Source organism: Crocuta crocuta, unplaced genomic scaffold (assembly GCF_008692635.1).
Source record: "Crocuta crocuta isolate KB4526 unplaced genomic scaffold, BGI_CrCroc_1.0 scaffold170, whole genome shotgun sequence".
In the NCBI taxonomy this organism is placed as follows: Eukaryota; Metazoa; Chordata; class Mammalia; order Carnivora; family Hyaenidae; genus Crocuta; species Crocuta crocuta.
In genome coordinates this window covers 7,451,759-7,468,397 of record NW_027527853.1, presented here as the reverse complement: position 1 = coordinate 7,468,397, position 16,639 = coordinate 7,451,759, and the positions used below count along the sequence as shown (strand labels likewise).

The 16,639-nt window shown below is 43.4% G+C and overlaps 1 protein-coding gene across 1 annotated transcript; it reads right to left on the bottom strand.

The window, feature by feature from the left end:
• Positions 1 to 1,539: 1,539 nt before the first annotated feature.
• ANKRD1 (ankyrin repeat domain 1) lies at positions 1,540 to 10,985 on the bottom strand. Its single transcript, XM_077780773.1, has 9 exons — positions 10,919 to 10,985; positions 10,088 to 10,267; positions 8,784 to 8,939; positions 8,620 to 8,700; positions 7,060 to 7,158; positions 5,466 to 5,564; positions 5,134 to 5,232; positions 4,896 to 4,994; positions 1,540 to 2,341 (listed from the first exon to the last, which is right to left on the bottom strand). The coding sequence occupies exons 1-9, from the start codon at positions 10,943 to 10,945 to the stop codon at positions 2,231 to 2,233; spliced, it is 951 nt and encodes a 316-aa protein (XP_077636899.1). The 5' UTR covers positions 10,946 to 10,985; the 3' UTR covers positions 1,540 to 2,230.
• Positions 10,986 to 16,639: the final 5,654 nt, after the last annotated feature.

Below are 16,639 nucleotides of genomic sequence, written 5' to 3'. Positions count from 1 at the left end.
GACCGAACTGGCCTTGTTTTAATGGGACTTACCCTGTGATGTCTCTCATGCTCTCTACCTCTGTGCTACTAGAAACCTCAGTATGTGGGGACCCGAAAGTGTCTCCACCCCTTCTCCTCTTCTCCCCTCCCAGCTCTGGCGGGGAGGGGGACTTGAAGAAAGCGTCATAGAGAACTTGGTCACATGATAACTCACCAAGTTATGCTGTGGGAGACACCGGTACCAGCAAGAGAAATGTTACTCGTGTTGTAGGTGCTTTACTAGGAGGAAATGGGAAGACCCTGAGCCTTAAGGACAAGACTAGAGCCAGGACCCTAGCAGGAGGGCAGAGGGATGACAAAAGGGGATTGATTGAGAGGGAGGGAGATAGCAGAGGGAGTGAAGCTCCTGATGCCCTTGGGAGGTTAGGAAGCTAGATACAAAAGGCTCAAAAATATTTCCGACTATCCTCGCAACTTACGTGCCCATGACCGGCTAAGTGACACCTTCTGGTTATGGACCATGCCTCTCTGCAGTCTCCAAATGTTAGAGGAAAAGCTAAGAGGCCATGTGTTTAGTTATCCCATCTGGGATGAATTTTGACGGGAGGGGTACCAGTGCCAGTGTTTCACATTGGCCTTCATACATTTCCTGAAAGTGCCAGACTTTTCCCATGACCTTGCCCTTGCCTATGGTCTCTCTGCTGTCTGGAACACTGTGCTTGAATGGTTGTCTATCCTTAAGACTACCCTGAAAAGTCACCACCTCAGTGAAGTCTGTAGACATCCCTACCCTTTGCCTCTGAGACTCTCACAGGACTCTGTTTTTTACTTCATTCTATTTACCTCAGATCATTATTGCATATTTATTTCTGGAATTTTTTTTTTTTTTTTTTTTTTAAATATTCATCTGTTCCAGGAAGGCAGGTCAAGGACCATCTGGTTTTCTCATCACAGGTCTTAGCACCTGGTCCAGCATCTGGCAACAAAACGGCTCCCCTTGGAGGCCAAATATCATTGGCCAGGTGTGTTTTCTCATGGGCACGCTCTGACACCAACAGCCGGTGTCCACAATAATCACTAATCCCCAGATGAGCCCTAATGGGAACTTCCTAAAGAACCCTTGTTTAACTTGCAGTAATCACTCTGCCCACCAGGGGTCTCTTTCTCCCCATCGCTGGGTCCAAAAGAACTCTGGAACCCCTCTGTATCTTGATGGTTTTCACCGCCTTGCTGCTCCCTGTGCTTGTGGTGTACCCCCACCTCTACATCACCTGGGAGCTCATCAGAAATGCGGAGTCCCAAGCCCCACCTGAAACGGGACGGATCAGAATCCGCATTCTAGCAAGATCCTCAGGTGGTCTGTTTGCACATTAATCACTGAGAGGTGCTATTTCACAGGACATTTGTAATCTGAAAAACTTGGAAGAGGAAAGAACACTTCATCGAAATGGCCTTTGTTATCCGGTTATTTCTCAACCACATTCATAGAAGTACTTATTAGAGGTTCAGCATTTGCTTTTATTATGAATATAAAATAGACATACAACATAATACACATTTACACATTTACACTTTGCAGTCCCTTTCATCTTTTTCAAGCAGATTCAGCTCTGCACGGCTCAGCAGTCCACTCCCGCCACTACACCCTCCTTACACTCACAACATTCTCTTCACCTTGGTACAACGTGTGACTTCATAAGAAATACCAGACCCGGGCATAGAACGATTGGCTTTACTGTCCTTCTCACAGAATCCTTTTCATTCTATGGTTTCCTTTCCTGTCACCGCATGCCTTCCATTGCCTTGAACTTCAGGGTTGAAAATTCAGGAGAAAAGAGGGCTGCAATAATCACCCTTGTCTTTTAAAAACACCTTGAAGTAGCTTCCGTGAGCGAGGCGCACATAAGTAAACACCACATTGCTCGTTAATATGGTTCAAGATCTGCAGGAAGGGTCTGCAGTGTTCTATACAAATGAAGCTTTGCTCACCAAATGGATGATTGTGAAGGATCTGAGTATCAGTGGTGTCGAAGTAAATAAATAAATAAATAACCAGGAATAAATAAAAATAGAGTGCGCTTCACTAAGGGACATCTCCGTACCTCTATCTCCGTGCTTTCTCAAAACCTCATTAGGTGCAGCTTTACAATAGGTGGATAGAAGCTGGGTTTTATGACTAGTTGCTCTTCTTGGGGGCTGTGCCCTCAAAATGCCAGTGAAGAACGGCTGATGAAGAGATGTGGTTTCCCTCAGAATGAGGCCAGGCGACAGGTTTTGTAGGAGTTCTCCTTGAGGCTGTCAAATATTGCTTTGGTTCCATTCTGCCAGTGTAGCACCAGATCCATTGGGGTCTTCCCAGCCTAATCAAAATACATGAGGAAATTTGACTTCCAGATGGGAGGCATCTATAAATTCACATCCTCTGTGTGTGTTTAATGAGGTAATGGGTAGGTGTATGCTTTACTGAACTGTTTTATGCTTTCCACTATGAGTGATTTGCAGTTTATATTCAAATCAGCTCTTTACTGTTTCTCACCGTAATGCCTTTGGCGTTTCAGAGTAGCACTGTTTGTTGTTGTTGTTATGGTGGTTGTTGTTCTTCTTGTTCTTGTTGTGTTTCCCTATCCTGGGACTATCCCAGGTTTGGGTAAAAATCCCTGATCCCTAGGTAGTAGATGGCAAGAGCACGCAAAGTCATTTCTAAATTCACAAAATGTCTCTCTGCACCTCCAGAATCCTACAGAATGGGTATGGGGAAGTAGTAGTCAAGAACTAGTTCCTATCAGTTTGGAAAATGATTCCTGATTGATAAAAACTGGTAGTAAACGAGCTGCTTTGACACCCTGGCTGACGTCCTTGGGCACCCTTCAGAGTGACTATTGCTCAGAAGGGTAGAGTTTTCACAACTGCTCAGAAGTTACACTGGGATCTCCCAGGAAATTTCATTTTTCTTGGAGGTGGTGTCAATGATGTGTAAGTCATTTTTGAGACCAGAATTCGTTGCCCCTTATGCATGTGTCTCAAGACATTTATAAAAACGAAAACCATGTCACCTCTCAATCCTTGTCTTTAAGTATGAAAAGTCTTAAACTTTTTCACCTCTATTCATTTGGAAGTCTCTTTAACTCAAGAGACTGCAAACTGGCAGCTTTGAGATGCAAATCAGGCTAGAGACTTGTTTTGTTTGGGCCCAACCAGAGTTCAGATTTTTTAAAAGTTGGAATTAATTGGCAACAGCTGGAAATTAGATTTCCCAGCTGCCTTTGTGGGCTCTCTGAAGAAATCAGGAGAGTTGGTAGCATGATCCCTGTGGATCCACAGAGCAGCAAGGGACTGGGCTAGGGAAGGGCCCTTTAAAAGTTTTGTGTGCAGACCCCTGCTGCCACCATTTAAGTAATTTAGGTGCTCTGCCTGCCATGCGCTTACTTGAACTAGTGGCCCTGTAACCTTCATTTTGGAGCCTCCCACCTCTGTAGCATCTTCCTTGAGAATCACTCATCAGGATACATGATGACAGAGTTTTAGACAACGATAGAATAATGTATTGTGTGTCGTTTCTGGTTCCCTTCAATATGGTGTCCAGTGGCTTACAGGTCCAGTGGGGAGCATCCAGCCTTTGGGTCATTGACATTAATAGTTCCTGGACCCTTATGCTATGGTCTCATCGTTCAGAACCATTGGTATATTTTGGGCTGTTCCTCCATGAATTCCTTCATCTCTTCTCTGTTAGAATTTATCTCCTAATTTTATAGCTACTTACACAGTCTCCCCAAATATGTAAGCTATTTCTTTCTGCTGCTAGTGTCTCACTGCCTAAAAGAAATCATATTTTCTGCAGTTTTGGAGATTTCATTAAATCTACTCTTTCTCTGGTAATTTATTTAAATTATTAGATAAGATCCATTTCACTATCAAGGGACCCTACTATTAACACTTTCCCATCCAAGCAGTCTCTACTTATTGCTTTCTTTGTTCTTATCACTGAGACAGTTTTGGTGGGTGGTGGGGGGGGGGTTTTATGATAAAATATTACTCTCAGTCTCATAGTAGCACAATAAGGGGAAGAAATTATTCACCGTATACGATGACTGGGGTTTTCTTTTCCTTCTTTGTAAAGTGATTCTCCACCAAATCTTTCAAATTATTTCTTTAGTAATTTATATCCATTCCTCTCAGTGATATTTTTAAAGCTTATATTAGATGATGTTTGTCTGGGAATCGGGACCATGAGGAAAAGTTGGTTCTACTCCCTGGCTTGCAGATGAAGCTAAATTAACACGTACTTGTAGAAGGGACTTATATGAGCATTTTCAGGGCCTAAATATAGGAAATTATTTTGAGGGATATGCAGATAAACCAAAGTGGAGAATGGATAGAAATTATCTCAAAAATATAGGCAACAGCATGTGTAGCCTTGGAAGAAAGAGGTAGTAGCATATCATGCTGTTGTAAGGGGTGGGGGGGGAGTACTCAAAATTACTCGTATTAGATATTGATTAATTTCAGTGCATTGGCTCTTGGCCACATTGACTGCTGTGGGATTTTATCACTTCAGGAATGGTGCCTGTCTTTATTCCTGACTACCCCAGGCCTTGCTCAGCCAGGGGTGGCCAAGGCAGATTATCCTTGGACTTGGGAAGAGGCGCAATTTGACCTGTATTTTCAAGACCAAATTTTAAAAGGATCACTAGACACTGTACCAGCGCTGAAGCCATAGCAGTCACGTTGGGCTACACCTGCCTCTGACCAGGTGACCTTGCCAAGGTTAGCAACATCGTTATAGGGACAGAGGCATTTAAAGCATCAAAAGGCTGTCCCCAACCCTGAAATCCTACTACCGTGGGACTATTTTCAAGATATGCTTTTGTGAAGAACAAAGCTTGCAAGCAGAGACTACTTAGTTGGGGTACTTACACAATTCTTGATGTTGAGGTCAGCCCCGTATGTAATTAGGAGCCTGATCATCTTGTAACGGTTCAGCCTCACAGCATCGTGCAGAGGGGTGTCTCCTTCCTAGAGAAGCAGAGTCAACAGGCCGAAGGTGGGTCTGAGGACAGGAAGTGGATCCCATAAGGGTACCAGGTTCGGGGAGGGATTTCAGATTAAGTGAGGGCTGAGGCCGCAGGAGGCAGAGCTTTGCCCAGGTACTCACTCGGTCTTTGGCGTTGAGGTCCGCCTCACAGGCGATGAGATGCTCTGCACACTCGTAGTGGCCAGTCCTCACCGCCACGTGCAGGGCTGTGCTGAGCAGCTGGGAAATTGAAGATTGCAACTGATTTGCTGGGTTCGGGGTCAGAGGCTGTCCCGGACCCCAAAACATGTGTGAGGGGGACAAGTGGCCACTCTGGTGCCCCACACGGCATGAACTTCCTGCTGACCCAAATGGTGAGGTGGCTTTGCGAGAGAAAGGGGACGGGGAGGAAGAGGCCAAGGAGGGGGAAGAGGCCAAGGGTGGTAGAGGGGAGGGGAGGAGAGGAGAAGTACCTTATCCCGAGCACTGATTTTTGCTCCTTTATTCAGCAGCAGTTTTAAGACATCCAGGTTTCCTCCACGGCTTGCCCAGTGGATGGCTGTGGATTCAAGCTATAGCAGAAGGTAAACCGGCATAAAAAGGAACTGGTCAGAGGAGTTAGCACTTGGTTTCTGAGGCCCAGGAATACCCAATTTGCTAGGGCATCCACTGTGACACTGGGTTGTCCCCCTCTGGATTGCTGATTCTAATTATCGTAGCTGAAGGCTCTGGCCAGATGCTTTAGCTAAACTAGATATGTGTGGACGTGAGCATATGCGCTCCTGTGTGTGTATCTGTGTGCATGTATTTGCATCATTAANTTGGTAAAAGTATAAAAACTACAACTTACAGAGAATTTCCACCTGCCAGCAAAGTGCTACACACTTTCAGTGGGTTGATCCCCCCAGCAGGTGTGACTGCCCTCATTTTGCAGGTGAGAAAACCAAGTCTGCAAAACAGTCAAGTTTCTTGTCCAAGGCAACGCAGCTAGTAAGTATCAGAATAGATATTCAAACCCACATCTGCCTGAAACTCTCAGCCACTTTTGCCAAATAGACTCAGAAGTTCTAGACAAATGCATTTTAAAATTCTGGCAGAATACAAGTAGTTCCTTCCAGGAGATTTTAATCCGGGGCTGCCACCTCTTCCTGTGTCCCTGTTGTTTTTGTCTCATCTCTTGCTGGCTCTCTGCTGTCATCTGCACCAGCACAGCCTCTGTACCTCAGCTGCCACCGCCGGTCGTCACTGCACACTGCGCTTACTCTTAGGAGCTGCCGTCTTCCCTGCTCTGGTATATTCCTGCCTTCCAAATCACACACTCATGGATTTGAGTGTCTTTTCATGCAAACTTTATTTATTTTTTATTGTTTTTCTGTGTGTTTGTCTTTTGGGTTCAATTTCGTTCAAGTTCTTTGGACTTTTTTTAATATCCCTTTTCCGCTTTGTCATAAAGTCAAATTGAGCTGCATTTAAATAAATAAAGCATATTCCCAGCTCAGTCCGCAGTTCACAAAATATGCTGTATGCTGGCCTTTGTAGAAATCACACTGGTTGAATTATTGAGGTCTGAACAGCAGCTACTTTCCATAGATGCAATTCATTCCGTAGGCAGTTTAGCCCTCAACCTCACTGATGGCATCTATCACATAAGGTGTACAGCTAGAGAATTCTGACACATGGCTGGCAGCCACGGGGCCACGAGCAGTCTGTCGTGGATAATGGAAGGACAGGGACACTGAGAGGCAAGTGCTGACTGTATTACTTCTCAGTAATGCTACTGACTTGATACTGACCCAGCTCTCTGATGAGGATGTTGAATTCCATGCAGAGGCTTTCCCTTTCTTCTTTTCCCTGGAACACTCCTCTCCTTTTCAGTATGTATGGGAAATACTTTCCACATGACCTAGTTTCATCTCCCAACTTCCCTTTGTATGGAGAAATGAGCTTTCGCCCTGTTCTCTCAGATCAATTTTCAATCCAATCAACCCCATTTTTCATTGTAGGTTTTCTCAAGCTTCATATAGTCTACTTATTTTGGCTCATTGCCAAACAAAGAAATATATTTACCATATCACGGAATTCGATCTGGGCTCCAGCTTCCATTAACTTCTCTACAATTGCCAAGTGTCCTTCTAAGCAGGCTCTGTGAAGGGCTGTTCGTTTATACTGTCAGAATAGAGATTTAAAAAGAGATAGCGATGCATATGAAAGTGAGCATAAATGCTTTCTAAGGGGTGTGGTACTGGGGACTCTAGTGACCTAATTGATAGAAACTCAAGTGCTTATTTTGGAATCAGAACTGCCAAATTTACTGACATTGCAGAACTAGAACAAATATCCTACAACTGAGGTTTGAGTTTCCTGCAAGTACATTTCTAAGTGCTCAGAGGTCTATGTGGAGGGATGTGAATTTAAAGTTCAAAACTATCCAAATGCTGACATTTCTCTTTTTTGAATTCTGTGCCTTCATTGTTTGTGTAGAATTTGCCATGCAGCTCGGATGGCTTTCTTCCATCTGGGACTGTTGCTAGGTTGAATATTAAAAAGTATTCAACTCTTTTTTTTTTTTTAAGAGAATGGGGGACGGGCATCTGGGTGGTCCAGTCAGTTAAACCTCTGAGTTTGGCTCAGGTCATGATCTCATGGTTTGTGGGTTCAAGCCCCGCATCATGCTCTGTGCCAACAGCTCAGAGCCTGGAGCCTGCTTGGGATTCTGTGTCTCCTTCTCTCTGTCCCTCCCCCCTCTCGCGCGCTGTCTCTCTCTCTCAAAAATAAACATTAAAAAAAAGAGAGAAAGAGAATGGGAGACTCATTTTTAGTTCACCTTCTGAAATGATTCTCCAGCCAGAAGAGGATACAAAAAGGAGTAGAAGAAGACTTTGTATGAATGGATCAATAGGCTATCTGGCCTAGAACAATTGTTGGCATTATTCACTCCAGTATGCTCTATTTACAGATAAGAAAACTGAGGTCTAGAAAATGCAAATTAGCTGCTAAAAGTCAAACAGCTAAGTAGTGATAGGCCGCCACTTGAATTCCAATCCACAGATTCCCTGTGTATCGCTAATGTGTTTGGGTACGATCAAGGATGATGCTGGGGTGCCTGGGTGGCTCAGTCAGTTAAGCGTCCAACTCTTGGTGTCTGCTCAGGTCATAATCTCATGGTTTGTGAGTTCAAGCCCCACATCGGACTCTGAGCTGACAGTGCAGAGTCTGTTTGGGAATCTTTCTGTCCTTCCCTGACTTGTGTTCTCTCTCTCATTCTCATCAAAATAAATAAACAAACAAATTTTTTTTTAAAAAAAGATGATGCTGTTATGTATTTCTCCAAAAGGGATTTGTTGGCTCTGCCTTATTAGAAGTCTATCCCAAGAATATAAAAAGTTAAAGACAAACTGGAAAATCAGCCAGAGGTCCCCAAAAAATGATGCAATCCACAGCACTAATCCAGCCTCTTTTTTTCTGGATGGCTGTACTATCCTAATACGCTACCGGCATATGTGGTAACAGCTGGGGAGACTGTTTCAGGTGGACTGGTTTTTGGCACCATGTTAGCAAGGCTGAAGTTAAGCATAAGAAACACAAAATTAATGAGCTGGATTTTGCAGTGCTTTGTATAAGCCTTACCTCATCACAGACATCTGGATTGTTCTTGTCTGACAAGAATTTTTCTACTACTGGCAGCTTATTCTCCAGGGCAGCCTTCAGNACCGCGAGCTTTCCAATATTCAATGAAACCCTCCACAGATCTTTCTTCCCCTGTAGCCTAATGCTGGACGTGTAGTACCACAAAAAGCAGGCGTTCTTACAATGATTTCAGATTCAGATTCCTTTACGACCAAAACTTTAGTCTTCCTGTATTTTTTCCTTTTCTTCAGTTGAATGATTACTTCAAGGTCTTCTAAATTTTCAAGCTTTGATCTTTGTTCTAGTTTTTTCTTCTTGAGCTAAAAAAGAAATCCATATTTCAAAATATGGTGAGTTCTACTGACAGGCAATCTGATTGTGTCTAAACAAAAATCTGCAAGGTCTGAGAGGAGTATGTGAACAGTTTGAGAAAGAAAGAGGAAGGGAGGGAGGGAGGGAGGAAGGAAGGAAGGAAGAGAAAGAAAGAAAAGGAAGGAAGGGAGGGAGGGAAAGAGAAAAAGAAGGAAGGAAGGAAGGGAGGGAAAGAAAGAAAAGGAAGGAAGGAAGGGAAAGAAAAAGAAGGAAGGAAGGGAAAGAAAGAAAAAGAAGGAAGGAAGGAAGAGAAAGAAGGAAGGAAGGAAGGAGGAAGGAAAAGAAAGAAGGAAGGAAGGAAGGAAGGAAGGAAGGAAGGAAGGAAAGAAAACAACTTTAAAACTAATCTTTGATTTTGACTTAGTGACTTCTTACTCAAGTATTTAGGAGTCTAAGTTTTCAGCTAATGGCCTTTTTCTTCACTTCTCTTGCTTGTAGCATCAGCTTTCGACTAATTGGAGATAGGATCTAGTTTGTAAGTGATGATTTTGTAATCCTTTCCATAAACAAACCCCAGATTTCTGTAGAATTTATTATTTAACTCGAAAGAACCCAACAGTAAGTATTAAGCTCTGAAATATCAGTGCCAATCTCTTTCAGGTGGCTTACTAAGAAACAGACTGTCCTGGGACTACCACTAACTAATGCATGTTTTATCTGTGATTAGTAAGCAATGCAAATTCACCCGGCAACACAGAAGTTGTCAGCACAGATAGTGAATGCAGCCCAGCAATGATTCACGGACCACAAACCACGTTACTGAGAAAAAGAGGTCTCTCTTGCTTTGGATTAACTAGACTGTGTATGACCTCAGAAAGTCACTGGACTTGTGTCTCTTTCCAAGTCTTCCAATCAGAAGATGATCATAGAACAGTCAATCATTGATTTGGAATACAGAGGTGATAGTTTTGTTAAAGAATTAGTTCCTACAACCCGCCCTATAAAAGTTGCTTCTTATGGGTTTGAATTTCGCAGAGAAACATCTTTGGAATGGTTGCATTTATTTTGGTTTTCTCTTTTCTCCTTCCTGCCTGGCACCTCTTTGCCTTGCCCCACCCCCAACTTCCCACTAGTGGATTCCGTGGAAGCTCCTTACCTCTGCCTCTCGCTCTTTCTCAATTTTCCACTGCTGCTCCCCCAGGCTCAGGGAGTGGGCTGGAAGTGTTTTCAGATCCTCTTGCTTCTCTACAGTAACAGCAGCTTCATACTCCCCATCTCTGAAATCCTCGGGGAGGAACTCCCCAGTCTCCCCACTGCTATTCTTTTTCCCTGTGACCTAGGAGGGAAGAAAATTGTAGGGTCAGAAGAAGCAGGATCTGTCCTGGGGTCATTCTCCAAAGAGGATGCTGAAGGAGGGCTCTGGTCCTCCCTGGCTGGTGACAGCCACCTCTGCGAGGTGTGCTCTCAGATCCCAGGCTGGGACACACTGCGGCCATATCCCAGGATTACCTTCAGGTGATCATCCTATTCTTTAGGTAAATCAAGGCTTAGATTAGGTTGATATGTTTACATCCACATTTAATCCACCGAATCATATTTCTCCTAGGAAAATTGTAACCCCTCCATGATTATTTAAGATTCTTCTATTTAAGGTACTTTTGATGATACTTGGCCTTGAATTATAAAGTTTCCAGACATATTCTCTCAATAAAACTTCTTCCCTAGGGCATCCTCATACCTGCCTGTGAATCCAAGCTTTGGTAAGAAAACCAAAGGAGAGCATAAGAAATAGGAAATATGGAGAGAAGCCATTACTACCAGCTCCATTTTTCCAATTTCACTTATTTCATCACATACGCCAACCATTTTCTATAGATGACCTCAGAGTACCTGTGCATTATGCCTGAATAAAAGGACATTTCCATTTCCAAATACAGATCAAGACCGAACTGGTTTTCATTGCGAAATGATAATGTGTCTTACGTACCAGCTCTTCTACCTTCATCACCATCATGTCTTCCTGAAGTTCTGTTCGTCTGTGTGTGTTTTCTCCTGTGGAATGAATCCCTTGAGTCGGCCCTGCTGAGCCCCTCCACCCTGGTCAGCTTATATAGCTAGCGCTGGGTGAGATAATCTTCCAACCTGGGAGCCTAAGTAACACCCCCGCCCCCACCCGTGGCCAACTCAGAGGCAGGTGAATTTTCATTCCAGACTCAGTGTCTGGGAAGCAGAAGAGGGAGGGGATGACAAGTAACCCCACTTAATATGTGAATCAGGAAGAAATGTGAGAGGGCCATTCCTTTGGCGGTGACCACACCGCTCAGCAATGCAAGTCATCTTTTTATCGAGAAGCCAGGGGACAGCTGTCTGTTGCTATTGCACCACAGCGCTGCCCCTGTTCCTTCTTTGTCAGCTTTCATATGACTAACCCTATCAAGAAAATGTAAATACCCCACATATCACACTGCCAATAATATCTTGCTGATAACCAGACTTATCAACACTTCACTTGGGGGAAGTGTTGCTTCAGGACATCCTATTCGTGGGTAAACAGTCTGAGAGGAAAGGATATGGGGTCCTAATGGCCCTCGTCTATATCTGTTTGGAATTCTCTGGACTGATGTCTGGGGCTAAAAAGGCCCCATGACATGCCATCTTACCATCATTGTAAGAAATTGAAAGCATTCAGTGATGCACTTTTATTTTATGGTGTCACTGGCCATAATTAGCACATTACATGCTCACTGTCATCTAAAACTGCATACTTACTGGAGCCTTTTTGATTCAGATGGTCCCAAGAAAGATTATAGGAGATCAGTTATTAGCAATGGCATGGTGTTGATTAGGTCACAGAGCCAAAGTTCTCAGATGCTATCGGTAAAACACTCGCCTGTGGAAGCTTGTCAAAAATGCAGATCCCCTGGCCCCACTCCAGGCATTCTGAATCGATTTATGGTGGGTCCTTGGAATCTGTATTTTTCAAAGCACCCACATAACTCTGATGCATCGGGGTTTGACCCACATTGCTAGAGGAGCAGAGAGCTTTGCTCTACGGAGGGATGAAGCAGACCCCTGTTTCTGGTTTCTCATCTGAGGTGTTAAATCATGTAAAAATAGTTAGGTCTTATTACGGTTCAAGAAGAAACTAGGATTGTACCTTCAAAGCCATTTAAAACCTTAATGTTTTCAGTAAGAGGAAAAAAAAAAAGGGAAGAATGAGAGAAAAGAAGTATTAATGGAGGGGAGTATTAGGATCTATGTTGACCTTTCTGGATCTGTCATGCCTCAGACTTACTCATCCCACAAAACATGGCTGCCATTCTCTTCTCCCCTTGAACTGATCAGCCCATGGACATTCTCTGCAACTGTCAGAATGAGATATTGACCCCCAAAGAAAAAGCATAGGTAAAGAAGAACCCTCCTAATAACTCCTGTATCTGTTCTGGTCCCCTAATGTTCTTTCCTAAAAGGAGTTTTACTTAAAGGAAATCTGGTTGAGGTGAACATAGCTGTTACTTCATTAGTTTCTTCATCTAAGTAAGAAATAGCCATTTTAGCTTTTCCTACCATTTCTTGTGGCTTTTTGTTACAGGCTTGACCCAAACTGAGGATAGTATTAGGACATATCTTTGGGGAAGTGTCATGGGTTGTTTAAGGGTCTTTAAAAAAAATTTTTTTAATGTTTTATTTATTTCTGAGAGAGAGAGAAAGAGAGAGAGAGACAGTATGGGCAGGAGAGGGTCAGAGATAGGGAGGTACAGAATCTGAAACAGGCTCCAGGCTCTGAGCTAGCTGTGAGCACAGAGCCCGATGCGGGGCTTGAACCCATGAACCGTGAGATCATGACCTGAGCCACCCAGGCGCCTCTGTTTAAGGGTCTTGAATATGGAATTTCACAGCTGTTAGTGCCCTCAAAGTTTGAGGAAGACCAGTGCTTTCATTTTGCAGAGGGTGGTGAGGCATAGAAATGTTGAGTAACTTGCTTCCGATATACAGCTGTTTGGTGGATACTAAGTTGAAGAGTTTTCATTCCATCCAGTAGAAGCAGAGAATCACTGAGCACAGAGCAGATTTTCAAGGGCAGGTCGTACCTAGAGCCACTCAGGGCCCTTCATACCTAGAGCCACTCAGGGCCCAACCCAAACTGGTAAAAGGCTGTTCAGTGTTCAGATCACCTCAAAAAATGCAAGTGGAGGTGGGTTGGATGGCTCATCAAGCCCTGCTCTTCCTCTAGTCACTGAGTTTTCCCTGCAAGCCTGGCTGATTCTGTCTGGAAGGCTCCAGGAAGTCTTGAAAAGAACTTCGCAGAGGCTGACAGCTGAGGATGGCTGACGGAATGGGCTGAACCTAGAGAAAGGAGTGAGCTGGGAAGGACCTCCATTATTGTCAGGTCAGCAAAATCCCTGTCGCACCTCCCCACTCCTCTTTCCCCCATGTTGATCCAGGCAGCATTATAAAACCACATAAGATTTGCTCTTCAAAAAGCGATTCTAGGGGCGTCTGCGTGGCTCAGTCACTTAAGCCTCCAACTCTTGATTTCAGCTCAAGTCATGATCTCACAGTTCATAGACTGAGGCTTGCATCAGAAAATTCTCTCTCTCTCTCTCTCTGTAAATAAATAAGTAAACATTAAAAACAGTGATTCTGGATACATTTAGCTCCCTAACAACACATAAGACAAAATTGTGGTTTCAAATCATTCTTATTCATCAAAATTGAGAACAGAACTTCTCAATGAGAGGCAAGTTCTCTGTCATTTGTTTTTAAAGAATCCCCTTCCTGTAAAAAGTTCACCTAGTGGAGTAAATTCTGAAAAGTGTGTATTTGGCTGGATCATACTCTCAAACTAGGCATAACCTTTCCTGCCCAAGGTGAATTAAGACCAAAAAAAAATCTCCAAGATGGTTCTACAATTATTTAACAACCCAGGGAAATTGTTCCTGAGCTTTGCCAGAATTACCCCCATGATCCTTTCCCCCAGTTTCTGCAGTGTTTATGCATTTTCAGTGAGACCAGAATTATAATCCTGTTTGTGGAGAAAGTGAGGCAGAGGAGCAGAGCCTATACAGCACTTACTGTCACCCAGCGTTCCAAAGACTTGCCCAGACACCACCCTGGTTGTGATGCCAGAGCTCAGCTCCAAGAACAATTTCATCTCTCCAAATTTTTGGACATTGTACTTCCATGTACTTCATTATATGTCTACTAAGATTTTTTATTATATTTTCTCAATTATGTAAGTAATATATGCATGTAATTGTTAAAAATTAAAGATGACACAGAGTGTTGCTTAATTGCAATCTCACTGAGTGTTGATTTGATACTTGATTTTTTTTCACTCGATAACATGTCTTAGGGATTGTCTTCTACCAGTGCAAACAAACCTATTTCATTATTTTAATCATCCGCATCTCTTTCCATGTGTGGACACACCATTGCTCATTTAGCCACCTCTCCTATCTATGGATATTTAGGCTGTTTTTCAAAACAGTCACTTTTATTTGCTACAATCAAAGGCATTTCATGGCACATAAAATTTTATTGTTATTAACACTTCTTGTCCTTAGAACCCCCGCTTTGATACTAAAAAGGAAGCACTCCAAGGACTGTGGCCAGATTCTGGCTCAGAAGACACCTTGTTCCACTGTCGCACTTACAATTGCTCATTTTGCCGTCTCTCTTAATAGCCTTCCCAGGGCCAGCTGCTACTCACCTCCCCTGGCTCAGAGAAGTGGCTGACTTTGCCTGACTAGGAATCCAAGTATCCTTACAGCCAAGCCATGGCTCAGTTACACACTTGAAAATGCCAAAGTGAGGTCACAAAAGTGAAGCAAACATGGCTCAAGGTTGTTTCCTCTCCACTAACAAGGAATGGAATCACCTGTGTTTGAAAAGCTGAACACACTGGAGACATTTTGAGCAGGATTGTGATATCTGCCTTCATCTCCTCTCAAAGGACAAAGTCAAGACTAAAGTCCTCTTCTACCCAGGGCTCTGGATACAAAGTGCAACGCACACTGCTGTAAACCACGGGGCACAGGCTTCCTTTTTGCAGGTATCAGTGGCCCCTGGTGAAAGAAGTAGGTGAAGGCTGTAGTTCTCACTGCCACACCTTGGAGCAGGTGCTTTGTTCTAGTTTATTACATGCCTCAACCCAAATGCTGCTACACATATGAACCCGTGTCAGCCAACAGATGCACAGAGCCACATGGACTATTCTGTAACTCAGTGAAGCCAGTCCCAACTTAGGCCCTCATACAACAAACAGCATAAAATGTTCAGCTGAGGCAAATGAAACCACATCCTAGCACCACATTTCAGCTGATTTTCTGATCTAATCAAATGACAGAACGTTTCAGGTATGGCCCAATACATGATCTGACAGAGTCCTCGTACTCACTGTGGGTCTAGGTCTCCAAAGGCCATAACAGAACGTCTGACACAGAGCAGCACCAAATATTTAGCTGACTCCTAGCAGGACCACTACATGCTTTTCTAGCCAAACCGCATGTCTTGAATCCTCCTTTCAATGACAAATAATCTGCAATATGTCTAATGCTAATTAACAAAGAATTCTGCAGTACTAATTAAATGTAAAGAGTAAAGACAGTTAAAGTGCTTGGTGGGGGGTGGAGGGTAGCCTCTTCTGGAACATGCACAGCTGATTGGCATCTTATAAATCCTAACCACAAGTGTAATGTGCCAGCCAGGGCACCTCGGATGTAAATTACTATTTCCCAGTGGTTCTCAGGGCTGGGTGCATCTTAGAATTGGCTATGAAGCTTTTAAAAGATGCTAATACCCCAGCCTCACCCTGCGTACATGAAATCTGAATCTTTGCTCTAAGTTCCAGGTATTGGCATTTAAAAAAAATTCTCCAGTTGATTCTAATTTCCACCCAGCATTGAGAATAACAGCAAAGATACAGATTCAAGTGAATGTGTATGTAAATATGCATACATACATTTTTAAAAATTAGTTAGCATATAGTGCAACAATGAGTTCAGGAGTAGATTCCTTAATGCCCCTTGCCTATCTGGCCCACCCCCCTCCACCCCTCCACACAAACCCTCCAGCAACCCTCAGTTTGTTCTCTGTATTTAAGAGCCGCTTATGTTTTGTCCTTCTGTTTTTATATTAATTTTGCTTCCCTTCCCTTATGTTCATCTGTTTTGTATCTTAAAGTCCTCATATGAGTGAAGTCCTATGATATTTGTCTTTCTCTGACTAATTTTGCTTAGCATAATACCCTCTAGTTCCATCCATGTTGTTGCAAATGGCAAGACTTCATTCATTTTGATTGCCGAGTAATCATTGTGTGTGTGTGTGTGTGTGTGTGTGTGTGTGTGTGTACCACGTCTTCTTTATCCATTCATCCACAGATGGACATTTGAGCTCTTTCCATACTTTGGCTATTGTCAGAGGTATGGCTATAAACATTGGGTTGCATGTTCCCCTTCGAAACAGCATACCTGTATCCTTTGGATAGATACCTAGTTGTGCAATTGCTGGGTGGTAGGGTAGTTCTATCTTTAATTTCTTGAGGAACTTCCACACTGTTTTCCAGAGTGGCTGCACCAGTTTGCACTTCCACCAGCAGCGCAAAAGAGATCCTCTTTCTCCGCATCCTCTGTTTGTTGCCTGAGTTAATACTAGCCATTCTGACAGGTGTAAGGTGGTATCTCATTGTGGATTTGTATGTACTTCC

Coding starts and splice junctions, on each gene's coding strand:
- ANKRD1 (XM_077780773.1), bottom strand. CDS start 10,945: ATGATGGTGATGAAGGTAGAAGAGCTG. Junction 7,159..8,619: donor ATCCAGATGTCTGTGATGAG/GTAAGGCTTATA, acceptor CTATTCTGACAG/TATAAACGAACAGCCCTTCA. Junction 5,233..5,465: donor AAATCAGTGCTCGGGATAAG/GTACTTCTCCTC, acceptor TCAATTTCCCAG/CTGCTCAGCACAGCCCTGCA.